Here is a 20337-nt window from a genome sequence, read left to right on the forward strand (position 1 = left end):
GAACTCTCAAAGGGGTTCCCGTGAACTCTGACTTAACCTAAGGCCAAGATGAATCAAGTAGTAGGACTTGTACTAAACTAAATGTATGGAGTTCACTCGCCTCTCCCACCCCTTCCACCCTCCGCGCATCACCTGCAATGCTTGCATTTCACTCCAAACATCATGCTCTTCTGGCACACGTGGCAGACCTGGGACAGCCAAGACTTGGTGGAGAACCTGCAGGAGGTGGACACAGGAAAACGCTCAGTGGCTCAGAGACCAGAGCCTGGAAACCAGGAGACTGGGTTCCATCCCGGAGCGACCGGTGCCCTCTCCCAGGGCAGGGATGCCCAGGCCCACTGCCTGCTCCTGGGCATTCAGAGTTCCCAGCCACAATGTCATCCTTGCCAAAATCCCAGTCAGTGTGGTCACAGATGCCAGCTCTCCGGCAGCAGCCATCGAAATTACAAGTGCGCATACCGAGCGATTCCCGTCGTAGGAATTGATCCAACAGACACTCCCGCGGGTGTCCAATGAGGTACAGACAAGGTTACTCCCCACCGCGGGTCTGCAGCAGTAAAAAACTGAGAACAGCCTGTGTGCTGTTGAGGTGACAGGCGGCTGACGATGCAAAGTACCATCCAACCGCACCATTGGACACCGTGGGGCCAGGAAACAAAATAAGAAAGCTCTTTTTGTGCAAATACGGAATGATCTCCAAATTACATTATCAGGGAAAAAAGTACAACATAACTCCATCTATACGAAGTTCAAATACAGGAAAAAGTAACCAATGAGGACAGACGTGAACAGTAACCCCGGGGCGGTAGTGTGATGGACCTGGAGGGGCCAAAGATCAATTTTTTGGAGGGCTAGAATGTTCTGGAGCTTCACCTGGGTGGTACACATGGGTGTATCCACATATAAAAATGCATTTGGGCTCTCAGCTTTACGTAAATGATGCCTCCATCTTTACAAGAAAAGAAGCAAAGAATAGAACAGTGTGTATAATACACATACGTATTTGCTTGTATAAAAATATCTCAAGAAACCACCAAGATCTGCCTACAGGGGGACCCAGAGGGCTGGGGGCAGCAGCAGGAGGGGGGCGCGTGGATAACCCTCTTCACCTCTTGATTTTTGAACACCTTTCAATCCAAACTAAATCAAAAATTAAAAAGTTAAAAAAACACAAAAGATAGATTGGAAGGAAGGACAGGGGTTGAGTGGGTGCTGTCCGGCAGAGAAAAAGCAGAAAAAGTCTAAGGCAGTCCACAGGGTGGAGAGGCCGAAGGGCAGAAAGAACTCACATTGTTGGAGGAACAGATTTTTTTGAAAGCAGAGCCTATCATAGTAACAACCGAACACAGAACGATTTGTAATGCATCCAGGGGTCCCCATCGTGGTGCCTCAGCCACAGCCTCTCTTCCGCAAGACTCCGGTGTACAGGGATCAGCCCTGACGAGTCCCCAGAGGGGCCTGGGCGCCGGCCAGAGGACTCAAGCGCTATCTTAACCGGCAGCTTGACCTCAGGCAAATTACTCAGGCCCCAGAGCCCCAGCGGGTCTCCACCTCTGGGCAAGAATTCCAGGCCAGCCTCCCAGGCTCACTGCAGCTCAGCTCATGCTCCAGGAGGAAACAAAAGGCCGCTGCAAGTCGCAAAGCTCTTGACAAGCGTGCCCTGCTGTGTTCCCGACAGCCTTTAGCGGGGACGGCCAGGGCACAGGCAACCCGAGACGTCGTTTTGCAGGTTGTCCAGCATGACAGACCTGCTGTTTGTGACACACGCCAGCCTCACAGGTGCTGAGGCCAAGCCTTCGGGCCAGTCCATGTCGTGGGCCCATATCAGCCCATGCCAACACGCACCGGCCACCAGAGTCCCTAGAAGTTGTTGGAAATCCAGACTGCCAAGCCGAGAACTTTAGGGATGGGCCACGGGAGTCTGGGGTTTCAAAGCTTCATGGGCTCTGATGTGCGGCCAGCTGTAGGCCCCGCATGATCTCATGCTGGACCTGCAGGAAGCTCTCAGCTCCTCCTCCCTGAGACCAAGGCCTGTGTTTTCCCTCAGTGCAGGGGTGGGGTCGGGGAGGGTCCAGCAAGCCCATACAGCCACTGGTGACGGGTAGCGGCTCCAGGTGGGTGCAGGGCTGTGTTCACAGAGGTGATGGACAGACCAGAGGCAAAAAGCCCTGAGAAACAGGGATCAGGACAGATCTCCCCGCCGCCATGAAGAGCCACCCCTCAGCGGGGGCCCCAGCCCATGCAGGCCCCAGCCCAGCTCTGGGCACCACCCCCCCATCCCAGCCTGGCTGGACCTACCTGTGAGTCACCGACAGCCCGATATCCCTTCGTACCATCTGTGGGGATCCATGTGGGAGATCTGCAGGGAAAGAGGCCAGGTCGGCTGAGGAGGCCTGTTTCCATGGCCCTCTAGGTCACAGATCACAGGCTGGGTGGGTGAGAGGACTTAGTGAACAGTAGATAAAGGTGTCCCTGAACATTCAAAACAGGGACAGGCCAGGGAGACCAACGGGGCAGCGTAGCTCATGCTTGGCCCTGCTATTCCTGGGAATGTTACTGCCTGGTCTCCGCCCATGGTTCGGAAACCATCCCTGTGTGGCTCCTAGCTTCAGGGGAAGGCAGCCTTGAGAGGCAGAAGGCAAAGCAATGGTGAGGACAGAAGTCTCCGCCGATGTCCACCGATGTCCACCTCTTGCACTCCCGCATGGACGCATCCATAGGTCACTGTTTGCAAGCGCTTAATGCTGGTCTCTTGTTTAGTGGGTAGGAGGTCTCTGGCCCTCGCCGGCAGACGGCTTGGGGCTGGTTAGCACACCCAGTACCTTTACAACCACAAGCACCTGGAGATTTTGCTCTCAGAGCCTCCAGTGCCAGACCCTGGCAGGCAGAGCAAGGACACGGTGAAGCTTCACCAGAGCCCCACATGGGCCAGTCCCACTGGCTTCCAGAGGAGTCTCACTCAGGCCACGAGCTTTGAGGCGAGCATTCCGTCTGCCTTCCTGGAGGGCACCCTAGGCTCTCCCTGTCCTAATCCTGCATTCCCCATTAGAACAGCATCCCCAGTGTTCACGCCTTACAGGTCAGGCAGTGGAGGGGCAGCTGGAGGCGACCCCTTCATGGCAGCCCACATGTCCCACCGCCTCCTGCCCTGTCTCTGCCTAGGCACCCCTGCTCCTCCCCCTCTTCCTGGTCCTGCTTCTGCCCCTACTCAGCACCGCCTAGCTCCCCCTGGAGGACGGGCTCTCAACTGTGTCCTGATGGGCTTCAGGGGTTCTGGGAAACACTCTGGACTGGTAAGCTTTGTGGGCTTTTCCCTGGAAGGAGGATCTAAACTGTTATCCAGTTATCAAAAGGAACCATAACCCAGATAAGTCAGGAACATGGTGCTTGAGGGATGTGCGGCTGTCTCCTGTCCTCGGAGTCGGCAACAACCCCCCCCTCCAAAATGTGCTGGCCGGGCACACACCTGGTGCTCATTAAGTGCTGGTTCACCTAATGCCAAGTACCATATACCTGAGCACATAGAGAGGGTGAGCTGCAGGTGCTGACTCCTCCTTCCATACCAAGGGGAGTCTGATCAGGACCAAAGGGCCCTCTCTACCCCGTGGTGATTCAGGAACCCACCATCACACTAGCCCAGCTCTCTCTGGCACGTCTGCCCTGGGGCTGACTTGTCCCAACTCCCTCCTAGGACCCTCGTCACTGGGAGCAGCCAAAGCCAGCAAAGCACATGGGTCCAAAAGGGGTTAGGCTGCCAGCCTAAGAAAAAGGGACTCTAGAAAAATGAGATTTCAACCACATATACTCGCTATGATTGACTTGTAATGTCTGCTGCGGGCGTGGGACAGGAGGGAGGGGAGATGGCACGTGGGTCAGGCATCAGGTGCCCCAGATCTAGATGAAACACTCGCCCTGAAGTCTCACTGCTGCGGTCCCTGAGTTACTGCAGCAACCGGGAGGCTGACAGGACGGGCTGTCCCAGGGATGTGGGTGCTCGATTCTCCCCCAAGGTGCTGAAGTTTGCTCCCGTGCCCCAGGGAAGGGGCAGTGCAGCCTCCCTCCTTGCTCACCCTATGCCCCCATGGTGAGCCGGCAGCCAGCTTCATTTTGGCAGAGCTCTGGCCTGCTATCCTGCCCCCCCCCCCCCCCCCGCTGTCACTGAGACCCTGCTGACAGCTCGGTCACTCCGCTTAGCCAGCTCAGGATAGGACAAAAATAAATGGCTATTTTGCTCAGGCCCAAACCAGACATCTCTGCATTTCCAGGGATATAATTCAAAGCAGACCCCAGAGGCATGGTTGCTGCCCTCTGCTCTGCCTCAGGAGAGAGAAGCCCTACAGCACAGTCCAGTGCAAGACCCTGCTTCCAACCTGGAGGTGGACGGCTGGAAAAAGGGATCAGGGGCCGCTGGGGCTCCCTCCGCCCCTCCCAAAGGGGCCTTCCCATTCACACCCTCCCATCTCCTGGGGCCTCATGCAGAGTCAAGCCACATCCCTGCCTCTGGGTTGCCTCTCTCCTGAGAAGAGGGGTCCCAGGACATCAGCTGACATCCACCTACACCAGACCGATGGCGCGCCTCTGGGTAACTGCAGCAGCCCAGTACGCAAGGCTCCCTGCCAGAGGTCACCTGTGGGGATGGCCAGCTACAGACAGGGCCTGAGTGGGGACTGTCCACGGCCCAAGATGCTCTCCAGGCCTCTGCTTCACAGAGAGCGGCTCCTGGCTGGGCTGAGGCCACCTGTCCGAGCGCTATTTCCCGAGGCGTTTCCCAGCACCTCTGCTGCTGGACGGTGGAAAGGCCGAGTAGGCTGAGAGAGGGTCAAGGAAATCCACCCCTGACAGGGACAGCAACACAAACACGATTCTCCCGGGTGGCAGAGGGGATGAAAATGAATCACTCTTACCAAACCTGCAGGAGACAAAAAAGAGAGAGTGGGATGATGTCACCATGCTGACTCAGCATGTTCCCCAGAACCCCCCGCCCCGCCCCGGAGGGAGCGGGCAACATGCTCAGTTGAGGGCTTTGAGTCCCTGGTGTGTGGGGCCAAGCTGGCCGCCTGACTGTGGAGACGGTTCCTCGATGGAAAGGGCTAGAAGTTAGCCCCCGTGGGCACTGGAGCTACCCCCGTGCTTCGCGCTTCCTACATTAGCTTGTCTAAGCCTCGCCAGACACGCAGCCTGGTAGGGTTCACTCCGTTTCACAACTGAGCAAACAACCTCACAGTCTCCCCAGGTCACACACCCGCAAGCGGGGACAGCCTGCCCAGAGCCCTGTGGGGAGGGGTGCTCAGGGTCCAGGCAGGAGACGGGGAAGTGGCTGGGGCAGGAGGACGAGAACAGTTGTGAGCACAGAAAGGCGGCCCTCAAGGAGGGCCAGATGGGGACATGCCCTGCGCCAGCCTCCTCAAGGGGTGCCACTATCCCGGCAGCGAAGAAAACTGGGGGAGATCCAGGCCACCTAGTCCACCCTCTGGGCTCACTGAGCAACAAGGTGACCTGAGTGTCCGTGTCAGCACTAGTTCTAGTGGCTCTGTGTGGACTCGACTCAGAATCCCAGGGTGAGGCCCACCTCACCAGCTGTGGGATCTGAGGACATGGAGTCATCTGCCTGAGGCTCTGTTCGCCCAGAGCCCAGAATGAGACCAGAGTCCTTCTGATGCTCTTCTCAGGGGAAGATGAGAAACAGACGCATTGGGTTTACCCACTGAGATGCCCTCTGATGACCCACATCCATGTGTCCCCATGGTAGTTATACTCTCTGGGAGAGGAGGATCCAGAAGGGGAGGAAGGCTGCAGTCTCTTCTGGGGGGGGTGGGGGAGGACCAGGCCCCAGCAGGACAGGCTGATGAGGAGTGGCAGGGTTGGTCACAGCATGGATTTCTCTCCTTGGGTGACATACTCAAAACCATCAGAGATGTCCAGGGCCCATCCCATAAGGGACCCAGGACAGCCTACACTGGGACACGGGGAGCAAGCCTACCTAAGACCAGAAAAGGAGAGCCCGTGTCAGGAGAAAAGCCAAGTCCTCAACCCTCAGAGGTACAAGAAGGTAGGAGGCACCCAAAGAAAACTCCTTCCTTCTCCTCTGCCCTGCCCACAAGAGTACACTGACGAAGGCAATTCTTACAGTAGCAGAACAGAGAATGACCTGAGAGAAGATAGTTAAAACAATACGATGCAATGATATGAAGTTAAAAAGATGAGGTAGTTTGAATAACTATAGGTATATGCAAACTTGATAACCTGGTTGGCTCTGCAAGGGGAACGGGGTGACTGAGGAAAAATGGTGGGGGAAACCGCACACCGTCGGCCCCTACAAACTACAGGAGCTATGAAGCTTCTGTGTCTTGGACTATATCACCATTAGTACCTATTTAAGTATATAGGTTAAGAACATTTTTTACATAAAAGAGTAACATATTTTAAGATATATGGACGTGAAGTTCTCAGATATCAAGGTAAGTGGAAAAAAACAGGTTAGGGGCACCTGGGTGGCTCAGTTGGTTAAGCATCCGACTCTTGGTTTCAGCTCAGGTCGTGATCTCAGGGTTGTGAGATCGAACCCCATGTCGGGCTCTGCGCTCAGTGGGAGTCTGCTGGAGATTCTCACTCCCTCTCCCTCTGGCCCTCCCCCAGCTCGTGTTTGCGTGCTCGCTCTCTCTCAAATAAATGAATAAACCTTTGGAGGAAAAATAAATAGGTTCTAGAATAGAGTACATGGTATTTGATAATCATTAGAGGTTTCAGCCAGATATTCCAGTTCTCCCTACCTGGGCACACGAGAGAATTACATTTCTTGGTTCCTTTGTTTGGGTGGGGCCATGAATGGTGAGTGGAACTTGCAGGAAAGAGCACGTAATTACTAGTGTGTAACAGCTAAAATTCTTTTTTCCTCTGCCCTAGTGGAATGTTCTAGACAGTGTTCCAGAAAGTGGCTGTTCTGTCAGCCTGGGACCTGGAATGAGGCCGACTCGCAATGGACAAGTGGCATGAGCAATTTTTTAATAGATCTTTGTCATTTTAAGACCCAGAGAGCTAGGGGTTACTGCAGCAGAACCCAGTCTATCCTGACTGATGCATGGTACCATTCTGTGTGTGTGTGCGTGCACATGTCCAGAAAAGAACCTAGCAGGCAGGATTCAGTCCAAACTGCTAACAAAGCCTGGAGAGTGGACTAAGACACAGAGGCACTTTTCACTTTGCACCCTTCTAGGTCGGTTGATTTTATTTGTCCTTTGAAAATAAAGCCCATATTCCCTTTATGATGAGAAAACCGTAGACAGAACTTTCAGTGGATGGCACACTGAGCACCAGCCTGGCGGGAACACTCACCTCATCGGGGAGACCTCGTCAATGCGGTTCCCCAGCTGAGACTCGTGGGACTTGCTCCGGGTGAGTGTGGGGAAGCTGGGCAGCAGCTGAAAAACCTTGCGGCTGGGTGGGGGCGGCGTCCGCGGCGGTTTCAGCTTGGTGTGCCTTCGCAGCTGGGGCGTGGTCGGGGGGGTGATGAAGCTGTGCAGGGCCCGGGGGGTCAGCCGGCCACTGGTGTGCAGGAGGATACAGGTGTCCGAGAGGCCCTCACAGGGGCCGGGGATCGGGGAGTCCGAGGTGGGCAGAGCGGACACAGACACGGAGCGTGGGCCCTGGGTGCTGCCGCCCATTCTGCCCAGCTGGGCGCCCCCTGGGGGCCAAGGCAGGCTGGCCGGCGAGAGGGCGTCCGCGGAAGGCCCTGAGCCGCTTTCCCGCCGGGCATCCAATGAACTCCAGCCCGAGTCCTCTTTGTGCTCTCCTCCTGTGGGCCCAGAAGTCGAGTCACAGATGGTCAGAGCTAGAGGGACTTACTAGCTAGGTGAGGCGGCCAGGGCCCCGAGGTTAACACCTTGCCCAGGGCTGTACGGTCCCTTCTCGGCAGGCTTCGACTCGAAGCCTTTATACAGGCCTCTCGAGCACACACATCACCACCCGTGTCGTCTGTGACTGTGAGGCCACCAGCTCAGATATTACTGTCCCCATTTTATAGAGGGGAAATGAGGACCAGAGACAGAATGGCTCGTCTAGGGTTCTTGCTGGCAGGTCTGCGGGGAGCAAGCTGGGAAACCCAACCCCAAAATGAGTGACCTCAGAGAGGGAAGTGGCAACTGATCTTTAAGAGTCAAGAAGGGGAAGCTGGGGTGCTCGAAGGGGACAACTCCATGTCAAGAAAATTCAAACACCAGGAAAGGGGCATATCAACCTTCAGTAGTAATCTGCCCTGGGAATTTGCTATAGGACAGAGATCTGGTTAGAAGAGGATCAATAGCCAATTCCTTCCGAGAGGCACCCGTGACTTTTGGCTGCCCACACAGCGGACCCCCGAGACCTTGAGGCTCTGGGCAGTTCCAACTCAATGACCCAGTCTGTCCATTCATTCGAGCATATGCTGGATGCCGGGTGTCAGGCCATGAAAAAAGACATCCACTGTGCTCAGACAGTCCAAACAGCAGGACAGCAGTGTGCTGAGACAGAGACGCCCAGGCCCTGAGGGAGCATGGAGAAGGGGGACCCTAACTAGCCTGGAGGTCAGGGGCTTCCCAGAGGTGGCGGCGTTTGCTTTGAGCCACCTGGAGAAGGTGAAGCAGGTGCACCAGGCAGAGGAAACAGTACATGCGAAGGCAGGGAGTCCACAGCACATTCTGGTGACTACGAGGAGTTCCTCGTGCCTGGAGAGGTCAGGACGAGCCAGAGAGCTGCAAGAGGCCAGCTCAGGAGGGGTCTCGGAGGCCTCGCCAAGGACTTTAGGTTGGAGCTTATAAGGGATGGGGAGATACCAAAGGGTTGGGGGCAGGGAGAAAGGAGCCTGTCTACAGAGACCCCGATGTGGGGAAGGAAAAGATACCTCCCTCCTTATTTTACCAGTGAGGGGAAAGTATGGATAGGTCGATGTTGACTCAAGACAAAATGAACTTCCACACGAGTTATTCCACTTTGTGCTTTCTCCCCTGTATCGCTCAGTCTTCCCAGCACGTCAGGGAGGCCAGGAACGCTGACAAGGTCAGGCGGCTAAGCGTGAGGTGGGTCAGGAACAGCGCCCTTGGTCCCGACCGCGGCACTAGGCCTCCTCCCACAAGGCTGTCCATCCTGAATGGCCTACAAATACAGCTCAGTCTGGCAAGCAAAAGAGCTCTCTGTCATCAGAGATGCTCCAGCCCAGCCCGGACGCCATTGATCAGGGATGGTGGAGAGAAACTGGCCTTCACAACGCTCAAGGGCTCTTTGTACATGTCCTCAAGGACCCTTTCCCCTACTTCACTGCCTCAGGACTTTCTTCTCAGGAATCAACTCCATGGAGTGAGTGACTCAGTCCGTGTGTTCCTTGTGTTTGCTCTTGTAGAACCTGCAGCCACGACTGTAACTTACAGACTAGACTCCCGGAGGCTCTGGCCTATCTCTTCCTGAGGGGATGGAAGATCGAGTTCCATGATCCATGCACAAGTCCGCCACCCAAGGAAACGAGTCCCAAAAGCTTCAGACTGCCCATTTAATCTCTGCTGCTTTGAGCCGCCCAGGGATGGCACATGGGTCTCGACACACACGTGAACACTAGTTATCCGGCAGTGGCTCTCGAGAATGATTCTGGAGTCACTCAGTAGGAAGAGCTGGGGAGTGATTAGAGACGTGTGCTATGGATGAGGGACCAAAGCATCAGCAGAAATGATCTCCCTTGTTCACCGGACACTGGCACGGAGAACCATCCTTCATTCACCTTTCTTAAGACCAGGGGCCACAAGGCAAATGCGTTCAACATTTTCCATGACCCCGCAAACCTAATACTGAAAAGAGCACTAATATACGCCAGGCTCTGGTCTAAGTACTTGACGGTCACTCATTTCATCCTTACAACAACACGATGAGAGAATGCTGTTATGACCTCCACCGTACAGACGAGGAAACTGAGGCACAGTGGGGTTAAGTCACAGACCGAGGTCCCACAGATTCTAGAAGTGCTGGGCTGAAACAAATGGATTCCACGGTCCATCTTTACTGCAGTTAGACTGCTCTCACCAAGCCCAGTTAGTTGTAATAAAGACTATGACCACATGATCTGAGAGGCAGGGCGATCACAGTCCCCACCCAGTCCCCAGCAGGTGCCCTAGGAGTATGGTCACTGCTGGGCAGATGCATTTGGATGAGGTGTGGCCAGGACCCTCTTGTGGACATAGAGGTACCACAAGCTGAGACCAGATGAGAAGGATGTGGAAAAGACCCTGTCCTCCCCAGAGGCCTCCTCTGGGGCATAGTAGAAAAGCACCCTCTGAGGAAGAAACCCAGCTCTGGGGCGTGCCAAGTGTGGGACCCCAGATAACTCACCCAATGCCTCTGATGCTCTAGCTATAAGAGGCTCTCCCCACCACCACTTAAAAAGGTGTTGCCACTTGGGGCGCCTGGGTGGCTCAGTTGGGTAAGTGACTGCCTTCAGCTTAGGTCATGATCCTAGAGTCCTGTGATCGAGGCCCGCATCGGGCTCCCTGCAGGGAGTCTGCTTCTCCCTCTGACCCTCCTCCCTCTCATGCTCTCTCTCTCAAATAAATAAATAAAATCTTAAAAACAAACAAACAAACAAAAGGTGTTGCCACACACATGTCAAGTGCCTGGCTTCATAAATTAGCGTTAATGAGTTGGTGATCCCCCTAGCTTGGCACCTAGGACGGGCAGTCACCTTCCCAACACAAATAGGTCACCACCCCTCCTCAACTGCTGGTTCCTCCACAATTCTTTACAATTCAGGCATAAGGAGGGAAGGCTGACAAGTTACCCACCCCAGTCCCAGCTTGGGTGGCAAATACTTCTAAATTCCCACAACATGGAAACAAGCTAGCCACCCACAAAGACTGAGGCTGGAATCCCAGCTCTGTCACCCAATGCTGGGTGTCCTCAGCGAAGCCCTTTCCCCTCTTTGGGCTCCATCTCCTCTGTAAAATGTGGGAATGAGAATGTGGACTATGTCTTTCTCACGTTTATTCTGTAGCCCCTGCTGGGAGGCCTGGCCTGTCGAGGTCTTCAGAACTGAGTGAGGCTCTCCACGCTGGGCTCTGTGTTCAAAGGAGGACTTGGGACAATGGGGTCCAGGAAGAAATCAAGCCCAATCCCCGGGGTGGGGGGGTGGACCAAGCAGAATATAAACCCCAGTAGCTTCCTTAAGCCTCAGTCAGCCAGAAATAAGACAGGTGGTTCCGATCATTAAAAATGGGACTAATTCCATTCATTAGGCTTACTGTAAAGCCTTATCGGTATCGTATTGGGAACGTGAAATCACGGCATTTAAAGCCGTTTCCAAGGCAAGATTTAAAAAGCCTGTAAATAATTCCCAAGGAACTCCTCGTAATGCCAGGATGACACACTTTGCCTGGGGCGGCCATGTACACACTCACAGCTGAAACACCACACAATTTCTCTCATCATGCTTCTGCCTTCTGAGCACACAGCCCAGCAGCCAGTGGGGACAGGAGAAGGTAGGGAGCAGGCTGGGGGTGAGCCGGGCTGGGGAGGGGGCTGGAATGCAGGGAGCCGAGGGAGGGTTCAGAGCCCAACAGATGTGCTCAAAACAGGGTAAATCACACAGGGCCCACCCAGTGGATAGGACTGGGGTCTCTGATGATGGTAAAAGCTTCCCTTGGTTCATCCTAGCCAGAGCAGTCGGGATGCAAACCCTCTATCTCAGATCACACACTCTCTGGCCTTTCCAAGCTGCCCCAGAAACCCTGGGCCATACTTGCCCCACCCGTGTCAGTGGCCCCAGGGAAGCAGGACAGGCCTGGAGAGGGAAGCCTGCTATTTCAGCCCCGCTGGAGATACAGGGAGCCGATGGGGCCGGCCTCAGCACTGGGGAGGCCAGTCCTACCTACCCAGACCTGTCACTTTCCGCAGGCAGGCAAGGGCGTACTGCAGGCGGCTACACTCCTCGGCATTGGCCCCGTAGCGCCGAAGCGTCTCCTTCACCTTGACCTCGTTCATGTCCAGCAGGGCATCCAGCGTGAGCTCGCTGAGGATCTCCTGAGGAAGTACAGAAGGGAGAGGCAGAGAGCTGGTGAGCAGTCAGGCCGGCCCGGGCGCCCTCCTCATCCTCTCCGCGGCCTGGGCTGGGCTCCCCCGCTGAGTGGCAGGGGCCAGGTGCTGGCAGGCCAGCTTTGGGACCAGAAGCCACCACTTGTCAGAGGACACAGGCAGCTAGCTCTCGCCCCCACCCCCAGCGCTCCCAGAGACAGCAGCTGAGGTTGAGACACCAAAGCTGCAGGGCTGGGATGGGGGAAGGACGGAAAAAACAGCAAAGTTACGATGAGGGCACGTTGCCCGCTTGTTTCTTTTTATGCCTCTGCACAGAAAAATGATGAATCATGACAACTTCTTAGAATGACAAGAACTTCAGATAAAGATGGCCCTTTGCAATTTTGCTGTATCTGAATTAGACAAGATAGATTCCAAATAAAACTGGCTTAACGAGAGAAGGGTTAAAAAGAATTAACCCTCACGAAACACCGTCTAGGACCTTACTACCTCGCCTTATTTAATTCTCAGTCAAAACCTTTCAAGGATTCAAGGTAGCAGAGAGGAAGGGAGAGACTCAGGTGCAACAAGGACTCCATGTGGACTCTCATGGAGGGGCCAGATGGGAAGGGACGCAGGGGGGCCTTTTGGAGAGAGAGTGGCCCCTGGCAGATCAGCATGGAAAAGGGAGCCTCAGACCTACAGCCAGAAGGAACTGGCTTCTGCCAACAACCTGAATGCACCTAGATGCGGCTTCTTCCCAAAACTTCCAGGTAAAAGGCCAGCCTTGCTGACACCTTAAGTTCTTGGGCCTGGTAAGATCCTCCATCCTGTTCTCCTCCTACAGAACTGTGAGCTAAGAAATGGGGGATGTTTTAGGCTGCTGTGTTTGTGGTTATTTGTTATACAGCAACAGAAAAGTAATACAGAGAGTGAATATTTGAATCAAGGCCTGACTTCAAAGCTTGTGCTCTTTCTTCTCATCAAGGAGTAAGAAAACCCCTCCGGTTCTGACTGCTTTGAGCCATATGGGATACCCAGTCCGGAGCAGACACACAAAACGATAGCATATGTCTCTGGCCTCCAGTGGCTTGCAGGTAACTGACATAAAAAGACAAGTCACTTCAAAGCAATATAATATGGCCTAGCACAGAGAAAGCTCAAAGAGCTACCTGAGGGAGGGCGTGGAATGAGGGGTAGGACTGGGGATCAGGGTATTTCTTCTTCTTCTTTGGCCCCTTTCGTTATTTTCCAGATTTTCTATGTCAGGGAAGGCCATATCCCACATCAAATGATTCATATAAAGCTTGTAGTTCTTCAGAATCTAAGCTGATTTTCATTGATGTCAGCTAGCCGTGTAATCTTCTTTTAGAAAGAGTTACTGTCCATTCACGCTGCTGTAAATCGTAGACTTAGCTGTCGAACCTGAACCTGACGGAGATAATGGCTATGAGTCTTTAGGGCAATGACCTGGGGGTTTTTTGCGATGCTGGTGGTGGGGGCCACCGCTGAGGCCTGGGCTCTGGCCATATCCCACTCCCACCCCCACAACCTTTTCGTCTTGTCAGTATACTCTTCAATCTCCAGGGCTGTGGAGAAGAATCTCATAGCCCTTTAGAGTGATTCACACTGAAATTTGGAAAAACAGATGCGAAAAAAGCACCAAAAAGCTCATCACTGGCTGGACAAACAAACCCTTGGTTGTCAGAAATCCTTCCAGATGATATAACAAAAGCATCACAGGAAACCGCTGGTAACAGCAGAGGCAGGAGGCTGGTCAGATAAACACCCCCAGGCCTCAGCTTTGTTTAATCCATGTGTCTTTATTGGCCTCTAAGAGGCTCTTCATCAAAATGCAGTTTAGACATCTTTCCCCTTCCTCTACTATGAAAGCCAGCTGGGCAATATTGTCAAGAACGCATGGCGGTGACGTCGAGCTTCACACGCTGCACAAAACGACCCACCACCCTTCGCTGGAGTGTCCTCCGTGCTCACCAAACGTGCACTGCCCCCAGGCCGTGATGACTCAGCAGTTCTCCAGAACAGAGATTCAGAAACCAGCCTAGAAACCCAATCCCCAATCTAATTATCATGCAAATAGGGATTTTCTTCCTTCCTTTCTTTCTAATCCTCTCCTCCCCACCCACACCAAGTTTCCAGTTCTCAAACATAGTAAGTACGTTTATTATGACAATCCATCTGCCAAGACAGTGTGCCCAGTGCTTTGTATACTCTCTCGGCTCAGCACAATTCAGCAAGGATGGGCAGTGAGGTGCACCTGCCCGAGCCCCAGAGACCTCAGGCAGGGCAACCTAAGGAATGGCCAAACCCACGTGTGTGGGATCCCAAGTTCCTTCAACTATTCCCCTGCTGTCATTCCTCAACCTGGCAGAGCCTTGGGAGGCAACAGCTACCTTGGGGGAAATAATTTTTTTCAAAGTAAATTAAAGGAATTAATTTCTACCTGCTTTCTGGAAAAAAGAAGAACCACAACTATACTGTGAAATGGAAATTCTTTGTTCTTTATCAAAGTGAAGTAACCCCCCAGGAAAGAGAAAGAATATGTTCAAATCCATTCCCTTAAAAAAAAAAAAAGAAGAAGAAGAAGAAAGCTATTTCCCTTAAAGTTTCAAATTAGCCAGAAAGTTTCTCCCACTGCCATGAGGCTTCATGGATTAGCCCCACCACACAGGAACGAGGCAGCAGAGACCACCTTCCTTCTCCTCCTCTGCCCTCTCTTTAGGCTCCAATTCAAACCAGGGGTTGGCAAGACAAAACTGGGGGGCGGGTGGGGGGACTGGGACAGAAGAGCCAATCCAGGGGCCCACTTAAAATTGGAGCTGCTCCTGCCTCTGTCTTGATCAGCAACTTCTAAAGCTAGCCTCCCAGGGTGTGAACTGTTCATGTCCATCCATGGAATGAAGAGTGCTAGCACATGGTCATGGTCATCATTTCTGACTGCTCCTTCCATTCCCTAACCCCTACCCCACCCCAGGGTTGGATCACTGAACTCTCCGTAAAAGCTGCAGCCAAAAAAAGCTATCCACCAGTCAGCAAGTTACCTGGTAGAGTAAGGGTCTCAAATACACAAGCCTCAGGGCCCGGCCACGGGAAGAAATGAGACCAGTGGGGATGTGGTCCTCTTGATCTATCTTTTATTAGTAAAGACACTTTTCTTTACTGGACAACAAGAAACCCAACAGCAGCAAGGACAATGCTAATCAGAACCCCACCCTCTGCCTTCATTCAGTGTTGGGGTCTGAGTGGAGGCAATGGGAGGGTTACCAGATCTGACTACACGGAAATTTGGGGCACCTGCATGGCTCAGTGGATTAGGCCTCTGGCTCTTGATTTCAGCTCAGGTCTTGATTTCAGGGTTGTGAGATCGAGCCCGGAGTCAGGCTCTGTGCTGGGCAGGGCGTGGAGCCTGCTTAAGAGTCCTTCCCTCCCTCTGCTCCTCCCCCACTTGTTTCCCCTACTCTAAAAAAAAAAAAAAAAAAAAGGAAGAAGAAGAAGAAAATAAAAAAAAAAACCTGGATCTTTATTTTAAAATAGCTGATTTTGGGGCACCTGGGTGGCTCAGTCGGTTAAGTATCTCACTTTAGCTCAGGTCATTATCTCGCGGTCCCAGGATCAAGCCCCATGTCAGGCCCCCTGCTTAGTGGGGAATCTCCCTCTCCCTCTGCCCAGACTCAAGTTCAATCTCTCTTCTCAAATAAATAAAATAGCTGATTTTCAAATGGTAGCAACTAATACAAAACTGTGCAGACCGAGATTCACATCCGTGAGTTACACAGAGCCTCCAGCAAGGAGACCCTATGTGAAGAATGTGACACCTTCCCAAGTTCTGTCTGATCAGCAACTTCTAAAGCTTTATTTCCATAGGCAAATGGGGAGGGAAGGCACCACAGCACGTGTGGCCAGGCCTTCTCAGCGAGGTGTCCACACTGGCCGTGAGACCCCACCACGAAAACTAAGTGCGCTGGCCTTTCGATGCCTACAAGTGATTTCGGACCTAAAGTCCATCAGTCAAGGTGGAAAAGTACATGAGGGTTAGGGTTAGCAAGCATGCTGGAACCAGGGGAACCAGTATACAAAGAAAAGGCATCCACCCAGCTCTCAGCTGGACCTCCAGGTAGACGACGGTCCGGCTGGGTGAGTGGCTGGGCAGGCCCCGGGAATGGCCCTGGTATCTCCTCCAGCTGTGGCCCTCCGTAACTCGGCACCCCCAAACCTCACACATGGATGTGATCTGCCCACCCGCAGCGACAGGCACAGCCGAGTCTGAGTTAGGAAGGTCTTCTAGACCACGTGCAACTTCTCTAGATCACCCCTACATGGAAAGCACATTAGGGAATGAGTTTCACCAACTGCTGCAGGTGACCTCACACGTCCACCAACGAGCAGGCAGGTGAAGCTGCTCTGAAGCCCCCTCAAGCCTGAGAGGCCCCACAGTCCCAGGAGGGTCTCCCACCTGCCTGGAGGCACGCGGAAGATGACAAGTTGTCTCAAAGCCAAGGACCCGGACTGGGGCTCTCGGGAGGGGATGAAGACTGAGAGTCCATATTGCTTCGAGGAGAATTCCTGCCCACTCCATCCCAGCTTCTGTTTAAAAAGAAACCATGAACCAGAAACCAAGAAGGGAAGACAGGGCTGCCCGGGCAGTGCAGGGGACCCCAAGCCCCAGCTCCGGCAAGGCTCCAGTTTGCACCTGAGCACAGAAGTGGGGCGGCGAGAACCTGGGACAGAGCAAGAGCTCCAGAGAACGCTGGCTCCCGGCCTTGGCCTGTTCCTTCAAGTCCCGGTCTATGTCCTCCGGTAGATGATGGGAAGTTATTCTTCCTGATGATCATTAGACAGCAGGGTTGGTGGAGGGCTGAGGTCACTCCTGGTCTATGGTAATTCACCTGCCGGTTCTGTTCTCTAGAGCAGGCAGCGGGGATGGGCCGGGCCAAACACAGCTGTCCCCTCCCCTCAGCAACTGGCAGCAGGTCATGTCAGGGGGCAGGATGAGTATCAGATGGCATCCAGGGACTTACCAGCAGCCACGGGGCTGCCTGGGGTCTATACTTAGAAACCTGTGCTGGCGGACACGGAGAGTGGGTCACACTCGCCATGGTCGGTCAGGGCTCCAACGCCTGTTTGTGGGCCACGTACAAGAACCTTGGGCAGCTCCAGGCAGAATTCCGGCAAAGGCCTGAGTTAAAGGAAGGCCAAGAAGCAAACCCACGCTTTGCGTTTCTCGTTAGCCTTCTGGTCCCAGAGCGCAGTATGGGTCAGTGCTGCTAGCTCTCCAGGTCCATTTGCAGAACCCAGATTTCTGATGTGTGGGTGCAGGAGCGTCCCCCCGGCCCCCCACAACTTCCCCGGCTGCAGGTTAAAGAAAGGGCCAGGATCCTTCACCACAGATGCTCCCCTGGGACCGGTCACACCAGAGAGGCCAGAGGTGGACCCCCAGAGCCCTGAGGCCAGGGGGGCAGCTGGGGAAAGAGAAGGGTTGAAAAGCAAGGGAGTTTCTCTGGCAGCCCAGGTGGGGAGCCTACGTGCCTACAGTTGACAAGGCAACACCTGCCAGATGTTCCTCTCTGCCCATGGCTGGGGCTGAGGGACAGTGAGACTTAGGTGACAACAGCTGGGAATTCTGGGAGGCACAGGTGGGGCTGAGGCAGTGAGGGCCTGGACTGGGCAGCCTTCTGGGTTTTCCATGGAGATCAACAGACAGCTTTGTCCACGGGGTACTGGCTTGGTCTACAGACCAGTCCTGGGCCTGTCTCCTCCTATCTCAGCGCTGGGAGATGAGAAATACCCCCACCCAGGAGAAGCCAGCCACTTTCTGGAAGGCTTCTCTCCACCTCCTCCCAGCCGGACAACATAGTGAAGGAAGGGCCAGACCTGCTCACTGGAACCCCCATGGCCTTGGGCCAGTCCCTACCCTTCTCTTGGGGTCTAGTTTCATCATTTGTAAAATGAGTGGGTTTGGCTGAATTAGATCAGTGGCTCTCAACCCTGGCCTCACCCTGGAATTACGTGGTTTTGGGGGGGAGGGGGGTGTGCTTTTAAAAAGGATCCTGATGCTCACATTTCACCTCAGACCAATCAAATCAGAATTTCTCAGGCTGGGGACCAGGAGAGAAGACAGGCTGCAGGGTAGACAGTCTGGCTAAAGTAGCCCAGGGCAGAAAGTGTCCGAGAATGCCCAGAAGGCAGGTCTGGCCGGGGTAGGGCAGGGCTGCGCCCTGGGGTTGACCCCCGCCTGTCTTCTCATGAGGCCCACACTCCTTCAACTCAACCCCAGCCTAGCCCAAGCTCCCAGATGTCCCAGGAGAGGTCTGTACCTGCCTCCCTCCCTCCCACAAGACAGGGTGGGGGCTTACAGAGTGGGGAGCCAGGCTGGAATCTTCAAGAAGTGGCTGTCTCTGGCCTATGCATTGGTATGTCTGGACTTAAAAGCCTCAGAAAGATGGGTCAGTGGTGGGGTAGGTAAGATGTGGAGGTGGAGGGATACAGGTCAAAGGAGAGAAATTGAGGAGGTAGAGAAAGGGCAAGTGATGAGCATTTATTATGCATCTCCTACGGGCCAGGCGCTCTGCTAGATGAACTGCAGAGGTCAGCACTTACAGTCCTCATAACATCCTAAGATGGATGATAAAGTTCAGAGAGGGTAGGTAACTTGCCCAAGACCACACAGCCTGATTGGGAAGGCTGAGGCATGACCACCTCTTCTTAGTCCCAGCCAGCTGGCCCTGTGGGCGCTGGTGCCCACTGACTTGCTCTATCAAGTGAGCCCTTTTGCCCAGGACAGAGTTTACTTGGCATCACAGGTCACATCCGGTTTTCCTGGCTCCACACCCGGCCCTACCCCTGTGCCGAGCTAGGTTGAGCTCTGGCTGCAGGTGGCCTCCCAGAGTCTTCTCCCCCATGTTCCTTTTCTAGGCCCTACATTCTCCTCGCACCCTCTAGAGGACACCAGTGCTTCTTAACTCTGCCTGGGACCAGATCTCCAGCTTCTGGTGGCATGTGCTGTCACCCCAGGGGCTGGCCCCACCTTCCTGGAGAGCCTGTCTTGTGTCTCCCGGGAGCCCCGAGGTACCTAGAACCGGGACTGGCAGGCTTTTACTGAACAGAGAGGGAATGATCTTCAGCTCTGCAGGCCATCTGGGCTCCATCAGAACTATTCAACCCTGCCGTCAGAGCGCCAAAAGAGCCCTGGACAATATGTCAACAAATGGGTGAGGCCGCATTCCAATAAAAGTATGGACACTGAAACTTGAATGTCCTATCATTTTCATGTGTCACGAAACAGTCTTCTTCTCTTTTTTTTCTAGCAGTTAAAAATCTGAAAACCATTCTTCGTTTACAAGGCTGTACAAAAAACAGTGGTGGGCTGAACTTGGCCCATGGGGCACAGTGTGGCAACCCCTGGTCCCAGGGGGTCATCCAGCCACTCAACAAACACATATCAACTCTGTTGGGCTCCATCTCCTCGTGGCCCTGCTCCTCGCTGCTCCTTCCCTCCCACCTCCCTCTGTGCTGACTGACAGGTCTTCTCCCCGTCCAGCCCCCCAGCACACAATGTACAGAAGGGGACACAGAGGAGAGGCTCCCAGGGAGGCCCACACACCTGCCATCTAGGCCACCTGCATTTTGTCACCTTCCTCTGTGTCATCGACACACATTCCCAAAACTGTTCCTCCTTGGCTGTGGTTTGAAAACAGCCAGACGCATCCAGCGTTAGAAAACACACACACACACACACACACACACAGAGCTTTGGGGCTGTACGCTTACCCTCCGCACACACTACTTCCAAAATGGAGACAGGAGACACGTGGGCATCTACAGGGGCGGTCCTCTACACCCAGGATGTTTGCTGATTATGAGGGAAAAAAAGCCCTATTGTCCGCGAGACTCCAGAGTAAACCTCAAGTCAGAAATGGAATACTCTAAAACAAACAAACAAAAATGAGAACATTCAAAGATAAGACTGGAGTCCAAGTGGGACGGGGGGAGGGCTTGCCAGCAGCCAGAGGGCTACACGAACCCTTGGGTGACGCTTGACTTCTGGGGAACTGGCAAACAGGAAAGTCCCTTCCTGCACAAGTAGGACAGGAGGGGGCGGCGCACACCTTCCCCAGGGCTACAGGCCCTCCCTGGCATCCCTGGTTGACAAAGTAGGTGAGAGCACGACAAGCAGGGTGGCAATGGGGATGCGAGCAAGGCCAGCAGCTGTGCGGTGAGAGGCTACTGAGTGAGGGTGGGTGTATGAGGGACCCTCCCCACAGGGACACCTCAGAGGGGGAGGGGGGTGTTGTAACC

The 20337-nt window shown here is 54.0% G+C and overlaps 1 protein-coding gene across 3 annotated transcripts in view; it reads right to left on the reverse strand.

Annotated features, from left to right (window-relative positions):
• Positions 1–20337, reverse strand: part of KSR1 (kinase suppressor of ras 1) — a 145477-nt gene that overhangs the window by 29496 nt on the left and 95644 nt on the right. For 2 of the 3 annotated variants that reach the window (XM_045889449.3, XM_045889453.3), the window contains exons 3-7: positions 11883–12030; positions 7333–7792; positions 4905–4909; positions 2299–2359; positions 133–216 (exon numbers count right to left, since the gene is read on the reverse strand). In XM_045889449.3, the coding sequence (XP_045745405.1) occupies positions 133–216; positions 2299–2359; positions 4905–4909; positions 7333–7792; positions 11883–12030 (758 nt within the window). Of the gene's footprint in view, positions 1–132; positions 217–2298; positions 3980–4904; positions 4910–7332; positions 7793–11882; positions 12031–20337 lie in introns of those variants that run through there. The other variant, XM_064582452.1, reaches the window with a different exon arrangement.

The sequence above is a fragment of the Mirounga angustirostris genome, unplaced genomic scaffold (genome assembly GCF_029215605.1).
Source record: "Mirounga angustirostris isolate CCGP_5_RB_7025 unplaced genomic scaffold, mMirAng1.0.hap1 SCAF_17, whole genome shotgun sequence".
Lineage (NCBI taxonomy): Eukaryota > Metazoa > Chordata > Mammalia > Carnivora > Phocidae > Mirounga > Mirounga angustirostris.